The sequence below is a fragment of the Stylophora pistillata genome, chromosome 3 (genome assembly GCF_964205215.1).
Source record: "Stylophora pistillata chromosome 3, jaStyPist1.2, whole genome shotgun sequence".
NCBI lineage: Eukaryota > Metazoa > Cnidaria > Anthozoa > Scleractinia > Pocilloporidae > Stylophora > Stylophora pistillata.
In genome coordinates this window covers 11,448,753-11,469,770 of record NC_142521.1, presented here as the reverse complement: position 1 = coordinate 11,469,770, position 21,018 = coordinate 11,448,753, and the positions used below count along the sequence as shown (strand labels likewise).

Below are 21,018 nucleotides of genomic sequence, written 5' to 3'. Positions count from 1 at the left end.
AATTTGTTGGATAACTTGCCATGGTCTAAACACCATGATTCCATAAACATTAGATTTATCTGAGTATTCAAGAGAAGTAAAGAAGTTATGGCTCCCTTGTGCTTCTTAAAACGGTAGGCGAAAAACGATAATTTTGAGCGTGTGCCTTTGTCTAGAATTTCGTAAGATTAAGAATGACAATATCCGATTTAACGATCTTTCAAAATATGTAAAGTTTACTTTGCGGAAGTGAATGTGGGATTCTTCATAATACAATTTATTTTATCTTCCTTTAGAGCTAAAGCTTATAGAATCATGTGAACAGAAATCTGATCAGTGTACATCGCTAACAGAGAATTCGTGATTAAGTGAAACGGGAAGTTTACTCATAACCTTAAATGAGTAAAATCAATCTTATTAGAGGTTTAAATTATCAACAAAGTTGAAATGGTAAATTGGCCACCGTAACGATTACAAAAGCTGACGTTTCGAGCGTTAGCCCTTAGTCGGAGCGAATAGAGGAATTGTGGGTTGTGTGTGCTTTTAAAGGCAGAAAATGGAGCTACGTTATTGGTGGGAACATGGCAACGAGAAAAACATGAATAAATTAGTGGAATGAAAAGCGTTCGTTGATCCCTGTGGGATTTAGACTGCCGGTTTGAAAAGATGAGTTTTTGTTCAAGATTTTTACGGCTTTTTTGTTCAAGATTTCTACGGAACAGCGTTGACTTCCAGTACAGCTCACGGATCTGCTACATCCGGGTTTTCCCCATCCGTGAAATTCTATTTTCATTAAATATAATCTTGCTTCTCTTTTCGCTGAAGGTTAAATGACTTTTGACAAAATCAATGACATGTGACAGTTCCGAAGAGACAAGCTGAGACTATTTGTCGCAAATCTTGGTAGTTGATGAAAGCACTCTCAGGTAGTTTGCCATGACCTCAGAATTTTTTGCTTTGCGATTTCTTCCTACAACTGATCATTTACCGGGAGCTACACCCCATTCTATTAGCAGAAATAACTCATAATGAGGACCCTTGAAACTGCTCATAACTAAACTCAAACTTTTTCTAGTATTTTACTAGTCAAGATCATCTACAAGTTATGATTTTTCTTTCGGTGTAAATGTGAAAGTACAAGGAACTTTTCACAGTGCCTCAACCTGTAGACTCATTTGTTTCATTCAATTTTATTCTCTAATACGTGCACGATTTTTTTTGTTATGTTATACCAAAGCAGATGCGACGAAAAAATTTATTCATTCATTCTGCGCACATGTGTTCTTCAAAGTCTATAACTACAAAATAAAAACCCTCTCTCTTCCCGCAGTAAAGCAAGAACACGAGTAAAATAACCTAAGGATTTATATTTACTGATTGTATCCGTTTAAGAGAGTTAGCCCCATAGTACGGGTCGTCCTGTAGTTTACACTTAAAAAGATATTCTGTGGCACCCATCACTTTAGGGCTTTCCATAAGATGCACCAAATATTTAAAACAGATGCTCAAAATTTCTCAAAAATCCATTCACGTTACATTACATATTATCTACAAGCGTTAATTACCCTATGAAAGACCTTTTTTTCTCATTGTTCCTTGACTCTTGATCATTAAATGGCATGGTTAACGTAGTGAAGTAATCCTTAGTAATCCTCTTGTGCAGCACCACTTATTTTTACTCAAACAAGCTATCGATTTTTCCATTAGCATCCAGTTGTCAATAAATTGTTTATATCCGTACGAATGGTTAATCCCATCATGCCATGGTGTCTGAGAAATAACAACGAAAGCCTTTTAGAGGTGTTGAAATTTCTACCGGATAAGCCCCCTGGTATTTGAACTTTGGAGAAGTTCTCTCAAATTCTCTCAAATTTTCTCAAATTCTCTAAAATTCTCTCAAAACTGTGTTTAAATGCCCTACTCAATTGCCGGATTTGATAGATGAATATTTTTTGTAAAAGGCAAGAACAGCGACCTACACTTTCTATACCCATCGATGAACAACTCGACTATCCGAGTTTAAAATCTAGACCTTGTGGACCAATTTTTTTTTTTTTTTAACCATCCGCTCGTAAAGAGAACTCTTTACCTTTACCAGGCGTTTAAAAAAAATACAATACGCTTGTTCCGCTGAAAGGTTTTCCCCACCCCACCCAGGAAAGGCTTATATTCCCCACTCCCCGGGCACAGACGATAGTCCTACACTCTGGAGAATGTTGAAGCTTCAACTGATCGGCGCATTAGTGAAGCCATCCACTTGACATTTACAGCTCAGAAGCGATCAGTTGAACTAGATAAAGCATTCGGGATTCAAAGAAGTTTTCTACACACTTATGGCATGTTGAATCCACCAAGACGTCAACAGCAAGATTATTTTAGAATTACTTCATTAGACAAGGAAGTCATCAACAGCAGTCAAACTACTGTAATGCAATGTTTTATTGCCGGTTATGATAAGAGTCACTTTCTCTTACTGCGCTCCAGTCTTCGAGCAGCTATACTCTTTCATCTTGGATAAAATTTTAGTTAAACGCTGAAGAATGTTTAGATCATCTGTTTTTACGTAGTACCTGTCGATATGAGATATTTTGAGGCTAGCACTACGGTATGCCATAACACTTCAGTTTTCCCAGCGTATGATATCCTTCCTCGTGAGGATCACCTGTATCACCAAACCTCAGTTGTTTAACTGGAAGGTGTGACTTGTCAGTGAGGAGACCGCTGTCCTCACGCAGTACACCATCTTCCTTGTCACAGTTACACGGAAGAGCAGGGTGTGGACATGAGTTGGTCATTCCGCACGCGCACTTACCACTGCCGGGTGACGCCCCTCCCCAGTATGTCATCTTCATCGAGTCCCGTGACACCCACCATCCAATACTTCCTCTAAAGAACTGTGAACCCCGGCACTCGTAGCGGATAAACTGTTCGCAGTGTGAGGAGACTCTGGTGAGACTCGCCAGCTGAGAAAGACTGGCTCCTGTGTAATGGATATCACGTGAGTAACTTCCTGCGGACTCGTATCCTTTTATGTGCGTTCTGCTTTCACTGTCGTGACTGATGACTGTCACGCCAACTCCATTCTTGTCACTCATGTCACAGTATGCTGTAAATGGTGCTAGAGGACCTTCGCCATCGGTATCAATGACATAATTTCCACTTGTAGTGCTGACGTATTTTTGTATCAAAGAACAAGAAGACACGTTTATTGGATTTTTAATTTTCACTTTGGTTTCTATGACTGTCAGAGCATTAACTGCTCTACAGGTGTACGATCCTTCGTGTGATTTCTTAATGCTTCTTATGATCAGTGTTCCATTCTGTAGAACATTGCACCCTGCAGGTAAAGAAGACTCGCCATGCTTCGTCCAACTGATTGTAGGTTTCAAGTCACTCTCGACCACACACGGCAGATGAATAGTTGAGCCAGCCTTAGGAGTCACTTCTTTTGGGGGTCGAGCTTTAAACCGCAGACGAGAAAATATCACGAGTTGAACTGTATCTGCTGCTGATCCAAGAATATTCTCCACCCTACAGATGTATGTTCCTCTATCTTTCTTACCCACGCTATAAATTGTCAGTTTTCCGTTAATGACTTCAGCTCTATCCATTGGTAAGATTCCAAACGCTTTAGACCACGTGATACTCGGCCGAGGCTGACCAGTAGCAGCGCAGGCAAAAGTCACATTTCGTTTTTCCTCAGCCAGCTCTTCTTTAGATGACAAAACTACCTCAGGAGCGACTGTAAAAGATAGGACAAAATAATTTTTAGAAGAGTTCTTTCCTTTAGTTGGTACATGTATTGTATTTCGACACGAAAATAAAGTTATCGTTCATTCACTCGATTCATTCATTTTAGTCCATGAAAGAGGATTAAATTAACTTAACATATTTATACTTGGAATGTCCGTTCCTTATTTAGTGGTCACAATACCCGGTATTATAATTAAGATCAGAGCAACACTAAATAACTAGTGCCTGAAAAAATGTCAGATCTACTTTAGAATCAAGTATGTACAGCGTGTTACGAAATTATCGAAAGTCAATAAATGGTCCGTTTGTAGTCGCAAATACGTGAGACACCCCTGGCATCCACAAAGTATTTTAATACACGCGCGTGGAGAGAGTCTTCGAATTACTTACACTGAACAGTTAATTTTGCTGAGGCGTTTACTTGTCCCAATAAATTCTCAGCTGTGCAGGAATAAACCCCTTCATCTTTAGGCCTGACATCTCTCATTATCAATGCGCCGCTGGAATGTACTACTTGACTACCAGCAGGAAGCGATGAATTCACCTTCGACCACGTGACTTTTGGCTCTGGGTTTCCATCCACAGTACATTTCAACATAACTGTTTGACTTTGATTGACGGTCATTCTAACAGGACCCTCCAGGAGAGATGGCGCCGAGAGGGACTGGCCCGGTTCTCCTTTGGCACCTTTCACACCCGGTGGGCCTGACGGTCCTTGGGGTCCGGGATCTCCCGGTAATCCAACATCTCCCTTTGTTCCCTTTGGTCCTTGGGGTCCTATCGGTCCATGTTTGCCGGGAGATCCTTCAGGGCCAGGTCTACCCAGGGGACCTGGTTTCCCTCGGGTTCCCGGTTTACCTCGCCTCCCCTTGCTTCCTTTTGGCCCAGGGCGGCAGAGTTTGTGATCTTTAGCACAGATTTGGTTTTGAAGCAGACTTAGTTCTTTTTTAATTAGTGATATTACATCAGCGGATGATAGAGTTGATTTCCCTTGTTGTTCGCCAGGGGCAGAGCGCTTTTTTCTTGAGAAGCTCTCTAAATGACCTAGTAGAATGCGAAGCCACTTTTAAGATATCGATAAACAGCTTGTCACTGTGACAATAAGTATGCTAATGTCTAACAAGTATCAAATCGATAAATTACATAGTAGAGCGGAACAAGTACCTTTGAGCCCTTGCCAGGGACTCTCTGTAACCATAACTTGCCATCCTCCGATATTCTGCTGCATGTTTCGAAGGTTTTGTGGCTCCAACTTACCACAGAACTTTGCTGAGGGAGATATCAGTCGATAATTTTCTTGTATTCTGAGTTCTTGGTAAATTAGTGCGACACAACACACAACAGACAACAACAAGCCTGACCCGGAACACAAGCGATCAAACACTTGTATTCTGCCAGTTGTGCGTCTTTCTTTTTCTTGTTTGTCTATCTTCATGATTATCTGCGCCTCGGGTGGTTATACGAGTCACTCTGCTTAAGATTTAGAGGTAACTTTGCTTGCGTCTTAAGTAAAAATGAGCGCTGTTGTCACCTTATATAATTGTACTGGTTTCACTGGCAAGAATATGTCTGTGCTTGCTGCGGAGATTCAGTTTCACAGGAAGTTGCTTAACCTTCTCAGGTTACTGGTAGGTGTATCGTTAAGCTAGAAACGTTTTTACTGTTGGGCGGCCGATTCCCAGGGGCTGTATACATTGTCTTAGTGTTTCCGGGAATGATCCTGATGGACATGGGTGTTCATAGTTGTGGGCTGAAGTTGCATCAGAAACAATGGATCCTGTAAAGCAGTATAGGGATGTGACTTCAAGGCAGCTGACAGCTTAATTCCAGATATTTCAAGCCACACTATTTTCTCGTTGAGGAAAACCCATTCGTATTTACAGCTTCCTCCCACTCCGGGTCGGAAAGAAAAATTTTGGATTTTGATCCAAGAACACTATTTAATAGATCAAATTAGATGTAAGGGAAGAAATAAATAGAAAAGAAACTGAGAAAACTTAAATCCCACGAAGCAGAAGGATTGTGGGCCACAAAAGATGGAATATTCCACGGCCTTTTCCTCTTTCCGCGCCTCTGTAATCCCAGTGTACATGTACAGGCAGAAGCCCATTAATGGGCTCCTGGTACAGGTGAATGGAACAAATAAAAACAAAAGCAGATCAGACTACGCATGAGCTGCAACGAAATCGTTTTTTTTTTTTAATGAAAAAAAAAAAAAAAAAAAAAAAAAAAAAAAAAAAAAGGGGCCAATGATTTAAAGTCCCCCGTCAATGCACCTGTCACCTAACCCTACCCCCCACGCTTACGGTCTGCCCGACAGACGACGGGCTGTCTTTGACTTACAGGATGTGAACCTTTCCAAGTAGAAAATGTCCCACAATCGTTTTAAGGTGGCAAAGGCCAGTACTGATGGAGCAGAAGAGACAAAAGAGACTTTCCGACGGGTGAATCTGTCAACAGATATCGAAGTGAATATTATCGAACCATGTAAGGAAACTTTTTTTGCGAGGAGAGGGCACCAACCAATTGAATGACCACGTGTAACGTACACAATAACTTTTAAATTTTTTTTCACACTTCACTCGTTGAGGTTAATTTTTTGCAACATTTGCCTTTCCTTTGAACCCTGCAACTCTTTATAGATCCGTATATCCAGGAGGAACTCGAACTAAGTCAAAGTTGATGTTTTTCTTCACGTAAACGAAACGTGCGTAAGTCGGTTTCTTCGTTTTCCGTTTACAGCCCCAGACAGAAAAGAGTTGAAGAAATCAAGTATTTTGACCGGAAAGGCTGGAAATTTAGCTTTGTACGAGGTAACTATACTAGGCTTTTTTTCTACTGAACCGTTATTTGTTTTTGTGTGTACTTCATTATCTCGCACCGCATGCCCACTGTTCATTTCAAACGCCTCTTCTGATCTTTTATCTCCTTCTACGAACAGGATGAAATTCACAAACGACCAAAGATTTCGACGCTTTTAGAGAGTTTGTCCAGATACGAAGCTGTTGCATCTCCGCAACAAGACGACGATGAAGGAGAAGCGAAAGCGGCCACAACTACTCAGGTATGATATTCATGTAAAAATAATTCGAACAAAGCGAGTTACTAACCATGTTGAAGGACCAATTACTGACGCATCGCTGAGTCTTAAGAAGTTTATGCAAATTCGTTTTGGCTTTGGAAACATAATAAATTATTTATAAAAACATTGTTTTGATGGGTCGAAAGTTTGAATTGTTTGTATTTTAAGTACATAATTACATATCAATTAAAAATATAATGAAGGTCAAAGACTCTCGACCTTTGAAAATAGAGCACAGTAAACCGCCATGTTTTGTCTCGCTGTTATGACGGACGCAACCGAGGATAAGCCTATTTTCATTATTTAGTATGTCTGCGGGAGTCTAGCGCAATTTGAATCAGCTATAAGGTCCACATATATTTATTAAAACATAGTGTGCCCTTTATTCAAGAACGTATTCTCTATCCAATTAGAAATAATTTGCGAAGTGAAGGTGGAGTGTAGGGTATAGAGTAGGAGACTGATTCAGCCCTCCACAAAATGTGGAGCACTTGGCTTTTCATTGGGCTCATTATTAATATTTCACACTGGGAAAGTGCTGTGGTCTGGCATTTTGGAACAGTGAGTTCTCAAAAATGTAAGGGATGCGCCAGGTTTTCTGTTTTGTATATGAGACCAATATTTTGCAGCACTACCTTCTAGCATCATTGTACAACCTTTTGTTCCTTTCAATTATGCTACAAAAATTGTGCTATACCAGTAGCCAATTGCAGTCTTTGACTGTCTATTTTTATTTGTAATTGTATCACCACCTGTGGAACTGAATTGCAACATGGAGAGTGTAAAAGAAAGTCCAGGATTGCATTAATGTTCTGCAACTAGAATTCTTTTTTCTAGCTCTATATCAGAATGCTCAATAATGACTTTGGTATCAGTGGGGTATACAATTATTTGAACTAGGGGGGCATTTGATGTCTTACCTCTAATTGGCTCATGTGGGGTTGGTTTTTTTTTTAAATTTCCTTCATTATTGCTGTTTTTTTTTTCCATATCAAATAATCAAATGGGGAAGGAAAGTGACATGAATTCAAGAGCCTTCCCTCCTTCCATGCTTAACCACTTCAAAAGGGTTCGTTGTGGTCTGAGACCCTCACTCCCTAATTATGTTCAGCATTCGATGGCTGTGTAGATGAAAAATGTTATCTTTCAAAACCACCAAACACCTTAGAGTTTAAAATGACTTCTCCACAGGCTCTCTGTTATGGTGGGTGAGGGTATTTTTTTTTTCCTTGAACCACTCATGGGATCAATTTTACTGCTTTCAGTGGGACATGGTAGCTGTTAAGGAGTTCTGCCAAGTTAATTCCCATGCATGCCAGTCCGTCCACATTAGCCAGGGTCTAGGAGTCTACTTGAAACAACCAATTTGATAACCTAAAACATTCCCTACTTCATACTGAACACAAGTACGACCTAAAAAGACATTTAGGACTATTATTCAAATGATTGAATTATGCCACCAGCAGTATTGGTTGCATCACTAAGAATAAAAAATGTCTAAAAGTTTATTGTTATAATCAATGATAAAATAAAAATTATGATTAATAACTTAGTTTTTTTTCTGAAATATGGACTACAGTTTTCAGAAGTATGTTTTAAATTTTGCAGGCCACCAAGATGGGTACACTTATGGGTGTGTACCTACCAACCATTCAGAACATTTTTGGTGTTATCTTGTTCATCCGTTTATCTTGGATAGTTGGAATAGCAGGAACATTACAAGCTTTCCTCATTGTCTTCATTTGCTGCTGTTGTGTAAGCATTCATCCATAATGGAACCATGCATCTTCATCTATTTTCACAATAAAGTGAAATTTGAACATTATCGTTGGTAGTGATTTTACCTACTAGCAAACAAATCTGAAAATGAGCAAAGATAAGGATGATTAAGATTAATATCTAACTATAAACTATAAGGAACTTGAAAGATGGACACTGAATCGAAGCTGATGTAGGCTCTGAGTTGATGAAACAAACATAGCACTTTGTAATGATGGGACGATGATGCCTAAACCAAGAAAATATTTATTTAGAAGTACAAAATACTTTCCAAAAGCCAGAAATACAAGGAACTTAGGGCTTTTCTGATTCAGATTCTAGTCTACTTAACAATTATTCCACGAGGGCGCGTTGGATATGAGATGATAGATAGCCAACAAGGGGCGTAGCGCCAAGTTGGCTATAATCATCTCATATCCAACAGGTGCGAGTGGAATAATTGTTTTATTAAAAACGTTAAATTAAATTATTAAATTTTATTAAATTTTTAGCTCTCTTTTAATTTTAAGCTGACACGTACGCTTACCATATTTGTAGATTATGGTATATTGGCTGATATACCATAATGGCTAAGCCAATAAAATGTCTTGAATTGCATTATCCAATGATCTAGTTTCTAATAATATTTATTAGGCCACTTTATCCCACATGAGCTGTGTAGTAGGCAGTCTCAATAAAATGATAGATTATGTTGATTACCATAAGCTGTAGCTGTTCCAGTTAAGAATCAAAGTCACTCTTGAAACAAACAAAGAAGAGATCAGGTGGTAAAGATCATTTCCCAAAAAGGTTCCTAGTTGTTTACTTTCAAGTTTTTCTGTATTTTGATTATATTTATTATTTTTTTTTTAAGTTTGTAATAAATTTATTAATTAAAAACACTTTTGCTTTATAGACCATGTTGACTGCCATCTCAATGAGTGCCATAGCTACAAATGGAGTTGTTCCAGGTAAAATGTTTCCTAACTTTAAATCTGCTCTGAATTGAATAAACTTTCAACCCCAGGAAACCTTAGTTAAGGTGTTAATTTTTTTTTTTCACGATTTGATGATTTTCAGCTGGGGGAGCTTATTTTATGATTTCACGTGCTCTTGGTCCAGAATTTGGTGGAGCTGTTGGGCTTCTGTTTTATCTTGGAACCACTTTTGCTTCATCAATGTACATCCTTGGTGCAATAGAAATACTCCTGGTAAGTTACTAGAAACGGTTGATTGACAGTAATACCCAACTTGACAAAAATCATTAAAACACCTTCCCTGCCAAAAATCTGACTCTCTTTGGATTCATTCATGCAGACACTGATCTTTCGAAAGCTTACAATGAAAACAGTGTAATTTATGTTGCAGTGTTCAAATAGACCCTGGATTAACTTTCTTGGAAGGTGACTGACTAGACTAACTTAAAAGGTCTTTCTTGTTGTCTTCCTTTTGCCTCAATTTGTCTCATGAGTATTTAATAAAGATCTGAGTGGTAGGTAGGGAAAGCAGTGTTCAAAGAAACCTAAACTTAATGGCACAATTGTTGCAAAAGCTGGGTTCCACTCCGTGTTTTGGGTAATAACTCTCTAGCGGCAAAGTAATTTAGGAACAACTGCTCCAAATGCAAATGTTTTAATTGTTATTTTTGTTATTTATTTATTTTTTTTTACAGACATACATGGCTCCATCAATGTCCCTCTTTGGAGATGTGAGATCAGGAGGTGGTGCACAGTCTCCAGTGATGTTAAACAACATGAGGGTGTATGGTTCCATCTTGTTGATTTTACTAATTGCAGTGGTTTTTATTGGTGTCAAGTATGTCAACAAATGTGCCTCTCTGTTTCTGGTCTGTGTGTTGTTTTCCATCTTGGCCATCTACCTCGGATTCTTTTCTGCACATGCTCGGGAAATGCCCAGGTGAGGAAAAATGTGTTCTCCTCATTCAGTCAAACTTTCCTTGGGCATTAAATCAGCCAGTTTTATTCATTATTGTTTTCATAACAAAGCTGACGAAATTTGTAAGTATAGATTAAGTCATTGTCTAAGATAATGAGTTCATTGTTTCTTGATTTAAACCCCTTTTTATATCAGGGCTTATGATTAACCCTTTATACCTTGGCCCTTTCTTTTTCTCTACAGAGTTCATAATCAAATGTAGATTCTGAATTTCCCATATGCTGATTAAAAAAAAGCTCTTTATTGTTGCAGGATCTGTTTGTTAGGTGACAAGTTATTAGCCAGTAACAGTTATCATGAGTGTGCAAGGAATGATACTTTACTAAATGCAACATACAGAAATGATGAGACATTCTGGAGAGAAAATCTTCTGAGTGATGTGGTTGGAGTGCCAGGCATTCCCAGTGGGCTTTTTGTTGGTAAGTTAATTTTGTAGACCAAGAAACTAATTCCATCTTAGTTTCTGTTTGTTCATTCATTTGTTTATTCACCCATTCATTCACTTTTTCATTCCAGTGTTCATTCCTTGACTCTTTTTTTAACTGTAACTGATTTTTAAAGATAGTTTTTTGTATTGTTGTGGCTGTTTCATGCAAAGTATAGTTCATTAGTAGGATGGGTGGTGGGGTATGATTGAAAGTTGGCCATGGTTGAGCCCAGACCAGGTTAATGTGTTTCGTTCTTTGGCAAGACACTTTTACTCTTAAAGTGCCTCTCTCTCCACCCAGGAGTACTCGTATGTTATTTATTGGGCAGGAGGTTCTTATTAGAATAAAATGTCTCCTTGGATCTAGAGTTTGAAAAAGAAAAAAAAATTCTGGATCATGGTCCATATTATTAAAAAATATTGACTTGATGTGAGTGGGCAATGAGCCAATCTGTTTCAAAGATTTTAAGATTCTGGCCCTGTGAGATGCTTCAGAACAAAATAAAAATGAGTACCAATAAACTGTCAATTTTTTGACAAAACACTCAGAGGTAACTAGACTAGACTAGTATCCTCTCCAGGGGAGGTAGAGTAGCAATTGCCATGAACTCTGGCAGTCAGGGAGGGCTTTAGCCTCTCCTTTTTTGAAAAAAACTTGTCTTGTTTAGTATGCCCCCATCCCCCTGCCTTGTTGGCTGAAGCTTATACATTCATCTAAAACCTGGGGGGGGGGGGGGGCCTTACCAAAAAAATTTGCTGTACAGGCCCCTGCTGCCAGTCTGGGGTACCTGGCTTTTTTCTGACTTGACATGTAATGCGCTTCTGTTGTAAATGATTTAAAGAGAATTGGAACAGTCAGTATCTGAAGAAGGATGAAGTTTCTCCTGGTGTCCAGGCTGGTGAATATCAAGGGGAAGTGAGATCTGATATCTCCACATCATTTTTCATTCTACTGGCAATTTTCTTTCCTTCTGTCACTGGTAGGTAACACAGAGATTAAAAGGTTTTTTCTGAGTTTAAGTTGTGTGTGGTATACAAGGATCCTTTCTCTGATTATGAGGCTATGATTGTCCAAAGGTATTATGGCAGGGTCGAACAGGTCTGGTGACTTGAAGGATGCACAGCAGTCTATTCCTAAGGGTACAATAGCAGCCATAACAACTACATCTGTTGTCTGTATCCTTTGCTTCGTCCATAATATTCAGCGTATTAAGTTCCCAAGATCCAAAATCTAAATCTTCTGAATTTGGTGTTTTATCTCAGAAGCACCGTATTTCCCCGCAGATGGGCCACACCCATTTATAGGCTGCACCTCAAACTTTTTGATCAATTTTCGTGGGGAAAAAATTATTAGTGAGAAGTGATCAGAAATCGCCTAGCTGTCATAATAAAACCATTACCAAAGAAAAGTTGTAAAATTGTGAAAGCTGGCTTATATTAAAATGAATAAGAGGCTTCAGTGGTGCTCGCTTGTGCTTCCCATCATGATAGGATTGTTTCTAAACGGAGTAACATGGTAATGAGTAACTGAAACATCTTGATAGTTTTCTTTTCTTTCAGCATTGAGATTCAACTATATGAACTAGGTCTGATAACACTGAGTATGTAAATGTAACAGCTACTGATTACAGAAAAATGAGGCTTTGATAACTCACAAACAGATGGCTCTTCTACTGGAAGGTTTTACCTTCTGTTACTTGCATAGGTGTGTTTTGTTGTAATTATACTTTAACAAAGCTTGAAGATCTCACCTCAGTATTACTGTTTGGAGCAACAGTCCAGGGCGACTTACTCAGAGATAAGTATGTTTCACTTTGAATTTTACTCCATACAATATTCTTTCACAAACCTTTTCAACTTCACACGTAGTGTTGTGAAGTGGGAATTAACATTCAAGGGACAAACTCAAGCCTAAAACAAACTGTCCCCTGAATAGGTATATGTTATAAGAGGGTTTTTGTCCCTTGAGTGGATGAGATGCCCCCTGAATAGAGTCCCTTGTAAGAGAGAGAGAGAGAGACAGAGAGAGAGAGAGAGAGAGAGAGAGAGATAGAGAGAGAGAGAGAGAGCACAAACCTCTCACTTTAACTGCCAGTGAAGAGAAAACCTGCAGCTTCAGGTTTGGTCAAAAATGACTTTTTCTTTTAGAAACTGGATGGGTGTAATTATATTACCTTCTCTATACTCTTGAAAGCAAATGAACTGTGTTTCATTCTATTGTACCTTCATCAAATATCAATGATAATGTTTCTGTCGTTATTCCCTTCTGCTGGGTATCCTCTTCATTCCAGGTTTGGTCGTAGTATCAACAGTGTTATGGTCGTAGCTGAGATCGCCTGGCCTCCCACTAAGTGGGTGATTCTGATTGGTTCATTTCTATCCACCGTGGGAGCAGGAATGCAAAGTTTAACAGGGTGAGTTGGTTCCTGACCTATTTGAAATCTTTAAAACGAAATCAGTGGGAGGCCGCACCTCAAGTGCATTATTTTAGGAAGAGCTATCAAAGAGAGCCAAATTGTTCAGTGGCAAAAGTTCTCTTCAAGGACACAAGGTATGACACAGCTTAGATGGTCATGCGAACCAATGATCGGTTTGGTGGATTTCAGGATTATATACCTTTCTATGTTTTTAATAAATACCCCATTTGAATTTAATTTCAGTGCACCCCGGTTGTTGCAGGCCATTGCTAGAGACAATCTGATTCCATTTCTCAATATCTTTGCTCATGGTTCTAAGTCTGGTGAGCCAACTCGTGCCTTGGTTCTGACAGGTTGTATTTCAGAAATTGGAATTCTGATTGCTAACTTGGACTCAGTTGCGCCCATAATAACAATGTGAGTGTGCAGTTTGATAAAAACGGGAACTTTTGAAAAAAATCGATTATATTTTAGTTTAGTGTCGAAAGTAATTTATAAGAGCTATAAAGGAGAATTACTTTCTTGGGAGTTGAGGTGTTAATTTAAAATAGTCACTGTGAATTATGTTACGTTGTTTCCCTTGTTACTCAGGTTCTTCTTGATGTGCTACGGATTCGTCAACTTGGCTTGTGTGCTACAATCACTGCTTAAGACCCCAAACTGGAGACCGCGATTTAAGTATTACCACTGGTATGGTGAATTAGGGGAAGACAATTATTTGATATAATAGTTTAAGGTCTTTGGCACTCAAGGAATTTGTTGTGAGCAAGTAAATTTTCGTCCCTGCCTCTAATATTGCTCTCTAATACCTGCTGTAAGCGCGTACAAGAAAGAAACTGGGAAGCATAGCTATGTCGAGAAAATCTACTGAATTTTGGGGTTAAATTTACCATGAGCCTCGTGCTACACTGGCAGCTATGAACCCTTTTTTAGACTCTTAACCTTTCAAATGCACCTTGTTTATTGCCTGGCTAGGTGTTCGTCTTTCCTGGGCATGTGGTTGTGTCTGGCTCTGATGTTCATCTCCAGCTGGTACTATGCTCTTGTTGCTATGATACTAGCAGCTGCTATTTACAAGTACATTGAATTCCAAGGGTAAGGATATTTTGCTTTTGGCTCGTGCGAGGTTTCTGCCTGACTGAGCGTTCATATGTAAGTCCGTTTACTGATTCGCGACAAAAATGCACATATTGTATTTTCTTATGGATTTTTAGTTCTATATTTCTGTCGTGGAAAATTTTGAAAGGTAGTGTTGATTCGATTGAAACCATTGTAAAATCAATGTAAAACAAAGAGTGCGGGACGGTTGACAATCACCATAGAGACAAATAAGTTGATAAATAGTAAACAAGGTTGAACAAGGGTGAAGGGCTGCACGGATTGCAGACGACGAATTTATTAATGTTTGGTTAAAAATTTGTCAAGATTTACAAACCGTGACCTATGTTCTTAAAGTTTACGTGACTGACAGCTTCCCAGCTTATTAATCGAGCTTCATACATGTTTTAAGACCCCCTTTCCCGACACTTTCAGTTATCTGCATAAATGTGGCTCGAAAACACATGCCACTTGTTTAAGATCAGTGGTTCTCTGCAGCGGCTTGGTCTAAATGAAATTTTGGTTTGTATCATTGTTCCGAAATCACATCAGACTTTAAATCCTGCAGGGCAAAGATTGAGTGGGGAGACGGATTCAGGGGACTGGCGCTGAGCGCAGCCAGGTACAGCCTGATGAGACTGGAAGAGGGTCCACCTCACACCAAGAATTGGAGGTTAGTCACGTGGATTGTATGTTGATCTAGAATAGTTCTTTTTAAGTTTTTTGTGAGTAGAAAATTTTTCTATTCTTTCCTTTTTCTTCTTTCAACAGACCTCAGATTCTTGTGCTCTGCCCGCTAAAGAGTAATTTAGAGCCTGAATTCAGACGCCTTTTGAGCTTGGCTAGTCAACTTAAACACGGTGAGTAATTATGTGGAACTTTTATCTTTCAAAGCCGTGTGGTGTTTTCAAGAATCTTGAAGACGAAAAGAACACTGAAAGTGAAGACATTTACACTTTGTGGCCTCAGTCTGAGTAATTTGTTTTTAACGTGGTACGGTATTTTTTTGTAGGACGTGGTCTTACAATAGTGGGATCCATTCTAGAAGGAGACTTTAAAGAAAGAACAGAAGATGTAGCTTTGGCAAAGGAGGTAAGGAGTAGATTAAGGTATGGGCTGATCACCAAGTGCTAAGAGCTAAAATTATGATAAAAATACTGACGGCAGGCAGAGCGGAGAATTTTGTGACGTTTAGAACTTAAAGGTGTAAAGGTTCAAGGGCTACTTCGGGACAATCACCTTAGATGATTGATAAAAAAAAAAAAAAACATGAGAATGTAGATAATAATTGCCTAGAAAGAAGGGCGAGGAAAGTTAACGGTATTGGTGATTAAAACAACTAAAAAATATATGCGGGTGACTCAGCTACTTTAAACTTGAACAAGGCAAAGACGGCATATTAGCAAAGGTTGGAAGAAAAGATAGGTGACTTTTGCAAGCACGTTGAAAATCTAATACAACGTCAAGCACGTCGCGATGTAAATGTACACTGTCATTTTTGATAAGGCAGCAAACAACAAACATGCAGACAAACAAGCAGGAGAACCGGATTAGTTTTGTCGTGAATGTGACTTTTGCAAAGAGTACTGTTCCTCGGTGACATTTTGACAATCGGCAGGTTTTGCAAGGCTGTATGAAAGAAGAAAAAGTAAGAGGTTTTATGAAAGTGATCGTGGCCTCCAAAGTGACAGAGGGGATTTCATTCCTGTAAGTATAAGAAGTGCGCGTATTTCTTTCTTTTCTAACCTTGATTGAACAATCGGGTTTCATGAGAATTCACTATTTTTTATTGAACAGTTTCAAATTTGAACGAACGGCAACCAGGCATGGATCATTATTTGAGCGATAGTTAATTGGTTTTCCTAACATTATTTCTATTTTTACCACCAGGTCCAAACGACTTAAACTTCAGTTTGTTTCAATGTTTGGTTTTTTACCGATTCAAGATAGTTATCTTGTATACTTCTTCTTCAGGACGCAGAGTTCTGGCCTTGGAGGCCTGGAACCCAATACCCAGATGATCACATGGCCCGAAAACTGGCGAGAAAAAGCGCAGTGGAAGAGTTTTGTCCGTTAGTAAAACAAAATATACTCTCTGAAAATTTAATTCCTTTTCATTCTTTCAAGGTTGAACCCGTACCAATTTAGTCCTTGAATCCAGTGAATCCAATCAAAGATCACTTTCGAAATTCAACTGAAATTGTCCTATTTTCTTTAAATTATAGATACCGTCCGAGCCGTTTCCAAGAGTCAACAAGCCCTACTCGTTGCGCGTAAAATAGACTCGTTCCCTAGCAACACAGAACGCTTGGAAGGCAATGTGGACGTTTGGTGGATAGTTCATGACGGGGGTTTAATGATCCTGATCCTCTTCCTTTTAAAACAACATAAAGTTTGGAGGAAATGTAATCTGAGGATTTTTACAGTAGCGCGTATCCTTTGCCCACTTGCTGGTCGATAAAGGAAAAGTCCTGGAATGAAGGTCCTTGAAATTTGTTCTGAAAAAAGGGACGAACCCTGGATAGAGTAATGCTTCTCATAGTTCAAGATGTGGTTTTAGTCATCTTAAAGGAAATGAAAAACATGTGTTGGACACTCAGGGACGAGTCAATGTGTAACACGGGTAGGACGAAGTACCAGAAAGTCTCAGGAACCTACCATGGTATATTGTAAGTTTTCAAGAAACGAGGGAAGATGGGTTAAAGAGCAGAATGTAACGGGCCGTTATGTCAGTTAAATTGTGCCAAAAAGAAAGAAAGAAAGAAAGAAAGAAAGAAAGAAAGAAAGAAAGAAAGAAAGAAAGAAAGAAAGAAAGAAAGAAAGAAAGAAAGAAAGAAAGAAAGAAAGAAAGAAAGAAAGAAAGAAAGAAAGAAAGAAAGAAAGAAAGAAAGAAAGAAAGAAAGAAAGAAAGAAAGAAAGAAAGAAAGAAAGAAAGAAAGAAAGAAAGAAAGAAAGAAAGAAAGAAAGAAAGAAAGAAAGAAAGAAAGAAAAAGAAATGAACTTGTAGACTGTACGGGAGGGGTACGAGGAGTGTTCCGACGAACGCCTGTTGATTGGCGTGGCGCTTTCCGTTGGGAAGGCCGAACAATGCCGCACGCTTTTATTTTTTGATTTTACTAATATATTCAGATAGGTTGTTATAGAAAGAGGGTCATTTTTATTTTTTGTTAAGCGCTCCCAGATGTCGGACCTATGAGTTTTTCTGTCGTTGTGGATTTGCTTTTTTTCGTTTAAAACACAATTTCGTCTCGTCGAAACAAGGAGAATGAAGATTTTTTTCCCGTATCATGTCTTACGCATTCCGTCTGTGTACCTATGGTGATCTGTTTTGATTTGAGGTCTGTATTGTTAACTGTCTTGTAAAGCTTTCTTAACCAAACGAATTTAGAACTCGAGGACAACAGCATTCAAATGAAGAAGGATCTGGAATCTTTTATGTACCAACTTAGAATCAAGGCACAAGTTGAAGTCATTGAAATGGTGGGTAAACAGTTTTAAAATGTTATCATTTGTCTCTTTCATCCCATTACCTCTTTTTATTAAGGGTCGATAGAAAAGATCTTTAGAAAAACAGTCCCTATGTCAGGAGAGTAGGTGATTCTGATAGTAGTTCTAAGATTGTCAATTCAATTCCACTCATTTCGTGAGGAAACTGATAAAGACAGAAATTGTGCACATTTACAGGTGTTTGTATCACTGCGGCACAACAAGTACCTCCAGTCACACAAATGCCTTAGATTATATCAAATTTGAAATTTAAAATTTTTAGCTCTGGCTCAAACAACTCTTGTTTAAACAGAAAACAACGCCATCACAAGTGAAGTATGCCGGTTTTGGCTGCTAGAGTAAATTTTCTGAATTTTTTTTTCAATATTTAGTGGTTGCAGTTTTCATTCATTATTGTACAGAGGGCTCTCGGCCGCATTTAGCAGCCAATGAAAGATGAACTGTAGAATTCCGTTTTCTGTACCCCCCTTCTCTTAGAAACTCCCCGCGATTATTCGATCCTCATATTCCTTTCTTCCCGAAATCAAATACCGTAATCTTCCACCGTCCCTCTCCCCCGTGGACTTTTCGAACCAATTTGCCAATTTCCTTTGCCCTGAAGGTTGCAAAGAGTCGGGATTGCTCTGTAATTATCGTTTCTTCACTTCAGATGGACCAAGATATCTCAGAGTACACTTACGAGCGCACGTTATTGATGGAACAGAGGCATCAAATGTTACGCGAGATGCACTTATCTCGAAAAGAAAGCAAACGTGAAATTCAAGACGTTGTAGAGCATTCTTACCGGAGGCGATCTTTGTCCGGAAGACGGTCAAATTCCGATAATAGAACTGGTAGAGAAATGGAGAACAGGAGTAACCCTGGCAAGGAGTCGCACTCTGACGAGCAGGGTTTGAGTTCATTTGATAGTAACATGAAGATTTCGGAGGAACCCTCAACTAAAAGCGACGACTGTACAACAGAAGTCGACTTAGATAGGAACAAAACAAACGTATACAGTTCCACTCCGGAACGTGACTTAATTTTTACCTTAGGTGGCAAGGACGTTATTGTGGATAAAAATAAAGACAGTGATAAAGAGACACAGCCCGGAATCACTTCATATACAAATGACGGCCAAAGTGCAGTGGATGGGAAAGCAAGTTTGAGAGGAACACCGTAAGTATCTTTTTCACCGGCAATACATAAAAAAAAACTGCTTTATTTCTTTGTTATTAGGGAAGTTGAGGCCTCTCCATTGTATTCCTCGTGATTTAGTGCAAGGCTAGGTTTGGCTCTATTCATCACACAGTGTCTGTTACTCAAAAGTAGAGTAGAAAGAACACATTATATTAAAGTCAATTTTTGCTCCCAAGTGAAAATATGTGCGTTAGAAATTGAGTCAAATCATTATTCGTTTAGCCTTTTCGCGGTTTGCCGTTGCGTTAGACATCGTGCTTGAATTTACTTTTTATAAAAGTTTTGGACCTTTTTTCATGCTGATCTTATCTTGCCTGTGACGGTATTCTGTAGGAAGGAGAAGAATCTGCAAAGAATGAACACAGCAGTGAAACTGAATCAGCTTGTAAAAGACAAGTCAGCAGGAACTCAGCTTCTCGTAATCAATTTACCTGGAGCACCGGCAGAGGAAAACGATTGGCTACACTGTATCCTCTTTCGTGGTTGTTGTTGTTGTTTCACGCCTTAAATGTAGATTGCCAGTTGACTTTCTTGTAGACCAATGAGACAGATTTCTAATGTAGCAGGCCTTCGTTTCATTACCCTCACATTAAATTTCAGCTATTTGAACTTATCTCAAGGGCACATGTCTGTTTCAAATCCAAGTCTTTTACACGAAACCCAAAAAAGGTCGCGTTGACTCACGTTTACCGTAAACGGTCTGTTTTAAATCATCCATAATCTCAACTAGTTGGATTTCTGTGTTTCTTGTGAATTTTAGTACAGTTTCAGCAGTTGTTGCAATAGTTTAAATAGTTTCACGACCTGCAGGCCAGTGAAGAGATTTTCTCTCAAAAGTTATCAGGAAAAAACGACCCAAAGGAAGGTAGTGGGTTGTTTGGGACGAAATTGCCCTTGACTGTGTAACAGATATGGAGTTTCTGGACGAGCTAACAGAAGGATTGGACCGTGTGCTTATGGTGCGTGGGGGAGGACGAGAAGTCATAACCATATATTCGTGACGTCATTTGCTCGTGTCTGCAGAGATTTTCTACGCAGATTTTTCGCATAGAATGTGATAAAGATAAACAACCGTTTCGATTTGAGAAACATTTTTATCGGTTAAGTTTGATATCTCCTGGAAGTCGAGTTAAAAAAGCATTTAAAAAAGATTTGATTCATCTCGATAAAGAGATTGTTTTAAGCTATTTAAGTTGTTACAGATTTTATTTATTTCGAAATAAAAAGATAGATTTCAAAATGGTCTCTACGTTTTTTACGTTTTTCTTACTATGATTCAATCTTGTAGTGAGGTCGATTATATTCCTATAATTAACAATTATTCCACGAGCGCGCGTTGGATATGAGATGATAGATAGCCAACAAGGCGCGTAGCGCCGAGTTGGCTATAATCATTTCATATCCAACAAGCGCGAGTGGAATAATTGTTTTATTAAAAACGCCCTCAAGAAATTATTATTTTGTAAGAAGAAACCAGATTTTTTAGCTCCCTTTTGATTTTAAGCTGACGCGTACGCTTACCATATTTGTAGATTATGGTATATTGGCTCATATACCATAATGGCTAAGCCAATAAAAAGTCTTGAATTGCATTATCCAATGATCCAGTTTTTAATAATTCTAATTAGAGCATTATATTTATGATTTCATGAGAAATATCTTTATTTTACCGAAGGCATTGGAAGGTATTGAATTGAAAGAGTGTTTTCGATCGCCACTGACTTTTTTTTTTATCCTGTTGTATTCTGAGGATGTTTGCAAATAAATTCCCTTTTTATGTGGTTTACCGGGAAAGGTTGGGGGGATAGGGGCCTGAGTAGTAGATGCTGAACTAGCCTAGTACATTGGTATATTGTGTTTGA

General features: G+C 38.7%; 2 protein-coding genes across 4 annotated transcripts; one reads left to right on the top strand and one right to left on the bottom strand.

Moving 5' to 3' along the window:
* Window positions 1-1,220: 1,220 nt before the first annotated feature.
* LOC148734508 (uncharacterized) lies at window positions 1,221-5,781 on the bottom strand. Its single transcript, XM_088755617.1, has 3 exons — window positions 4,897-5,781; window positions 4,123-4,776; window positions 1,221-3,721 (listed from the first exon to the last, which is right to left on the bottom strand). The coding sequence occupies exons 1-3, from the start codon at window positions 5,165-5,167 to the stop codon at window positions 2,580-2,582; spliced, it is 2,067 nt and encodes a 688-aa protein (XP_088611743.1). The 5' UTR covers window positions 5,168-5,781; the 3' UTR covers window positions 1,221-2,579.
* A 253-nt stretch (window positions 5,782-6,034) lies between these two features.
* Window positions 6,035-20,401, top strand: LOC111321056 (solute carrier family 12 member 6-like). Of its 3 annotated transcripts, XM_088755605.1 has the most exons (26): window positions 6,035-6,219; window positions 6,475-6,545; window positions 6,674-6,796; window positions 8,423-8,569; window positions 9,489-9,543; window positions 9,653-9,783; window positions 10,245-10,489; window positions 10,781-10,947; window positions 11,798-11,935; window positions 12,033-12,131; window positions 12,700-12,757; window positions 13,247-13,369; window positions 13,616-13,789; window positions 13,964-14,062; window positions 14,348-14,467; window positions 15,039-15,143; window positions 15,242-15,330; window positions 15,483-15,562; window positions 16,089-16,177; window positions 16,445-16,542; window positions 16,696-16,902; window positions 17,859-17,950; window positions 18,627-18,975; window positions 19,012-19,135; window positions 19,490-19,623; window positions 20,066-20,401. In XM_088755605.1, the coding sequence occupies exons 1-26, from the start codon at window positions 6,102-6,104 to the stop codon at window positions 20,155-20,157; spliced, it is 3,327 nt and encodes a 1,108-aa protein (XP_088611731.1). In that variant the 5' UTR covers window positions 6,035-6,101; the 3' UTR covers window positions 20,158-20,401. The 3 variants fall into 3 exon arrangements, with proteins under 3 accessions (XP_088611731.1, XP_088611728.1, XP_088611732.1); XM_088755602.1 differs by having other exon boundaries at window positions 18,627-19,135; XM_088755606.1 differs by lacking the exon at window positions 12,033-12,131 and having other exon boundaries at window positions 12,661-12,757; window positions 18,627-19,135.
* Window positions 20,402-21,018: the final 617 nt, after the last annotated feature.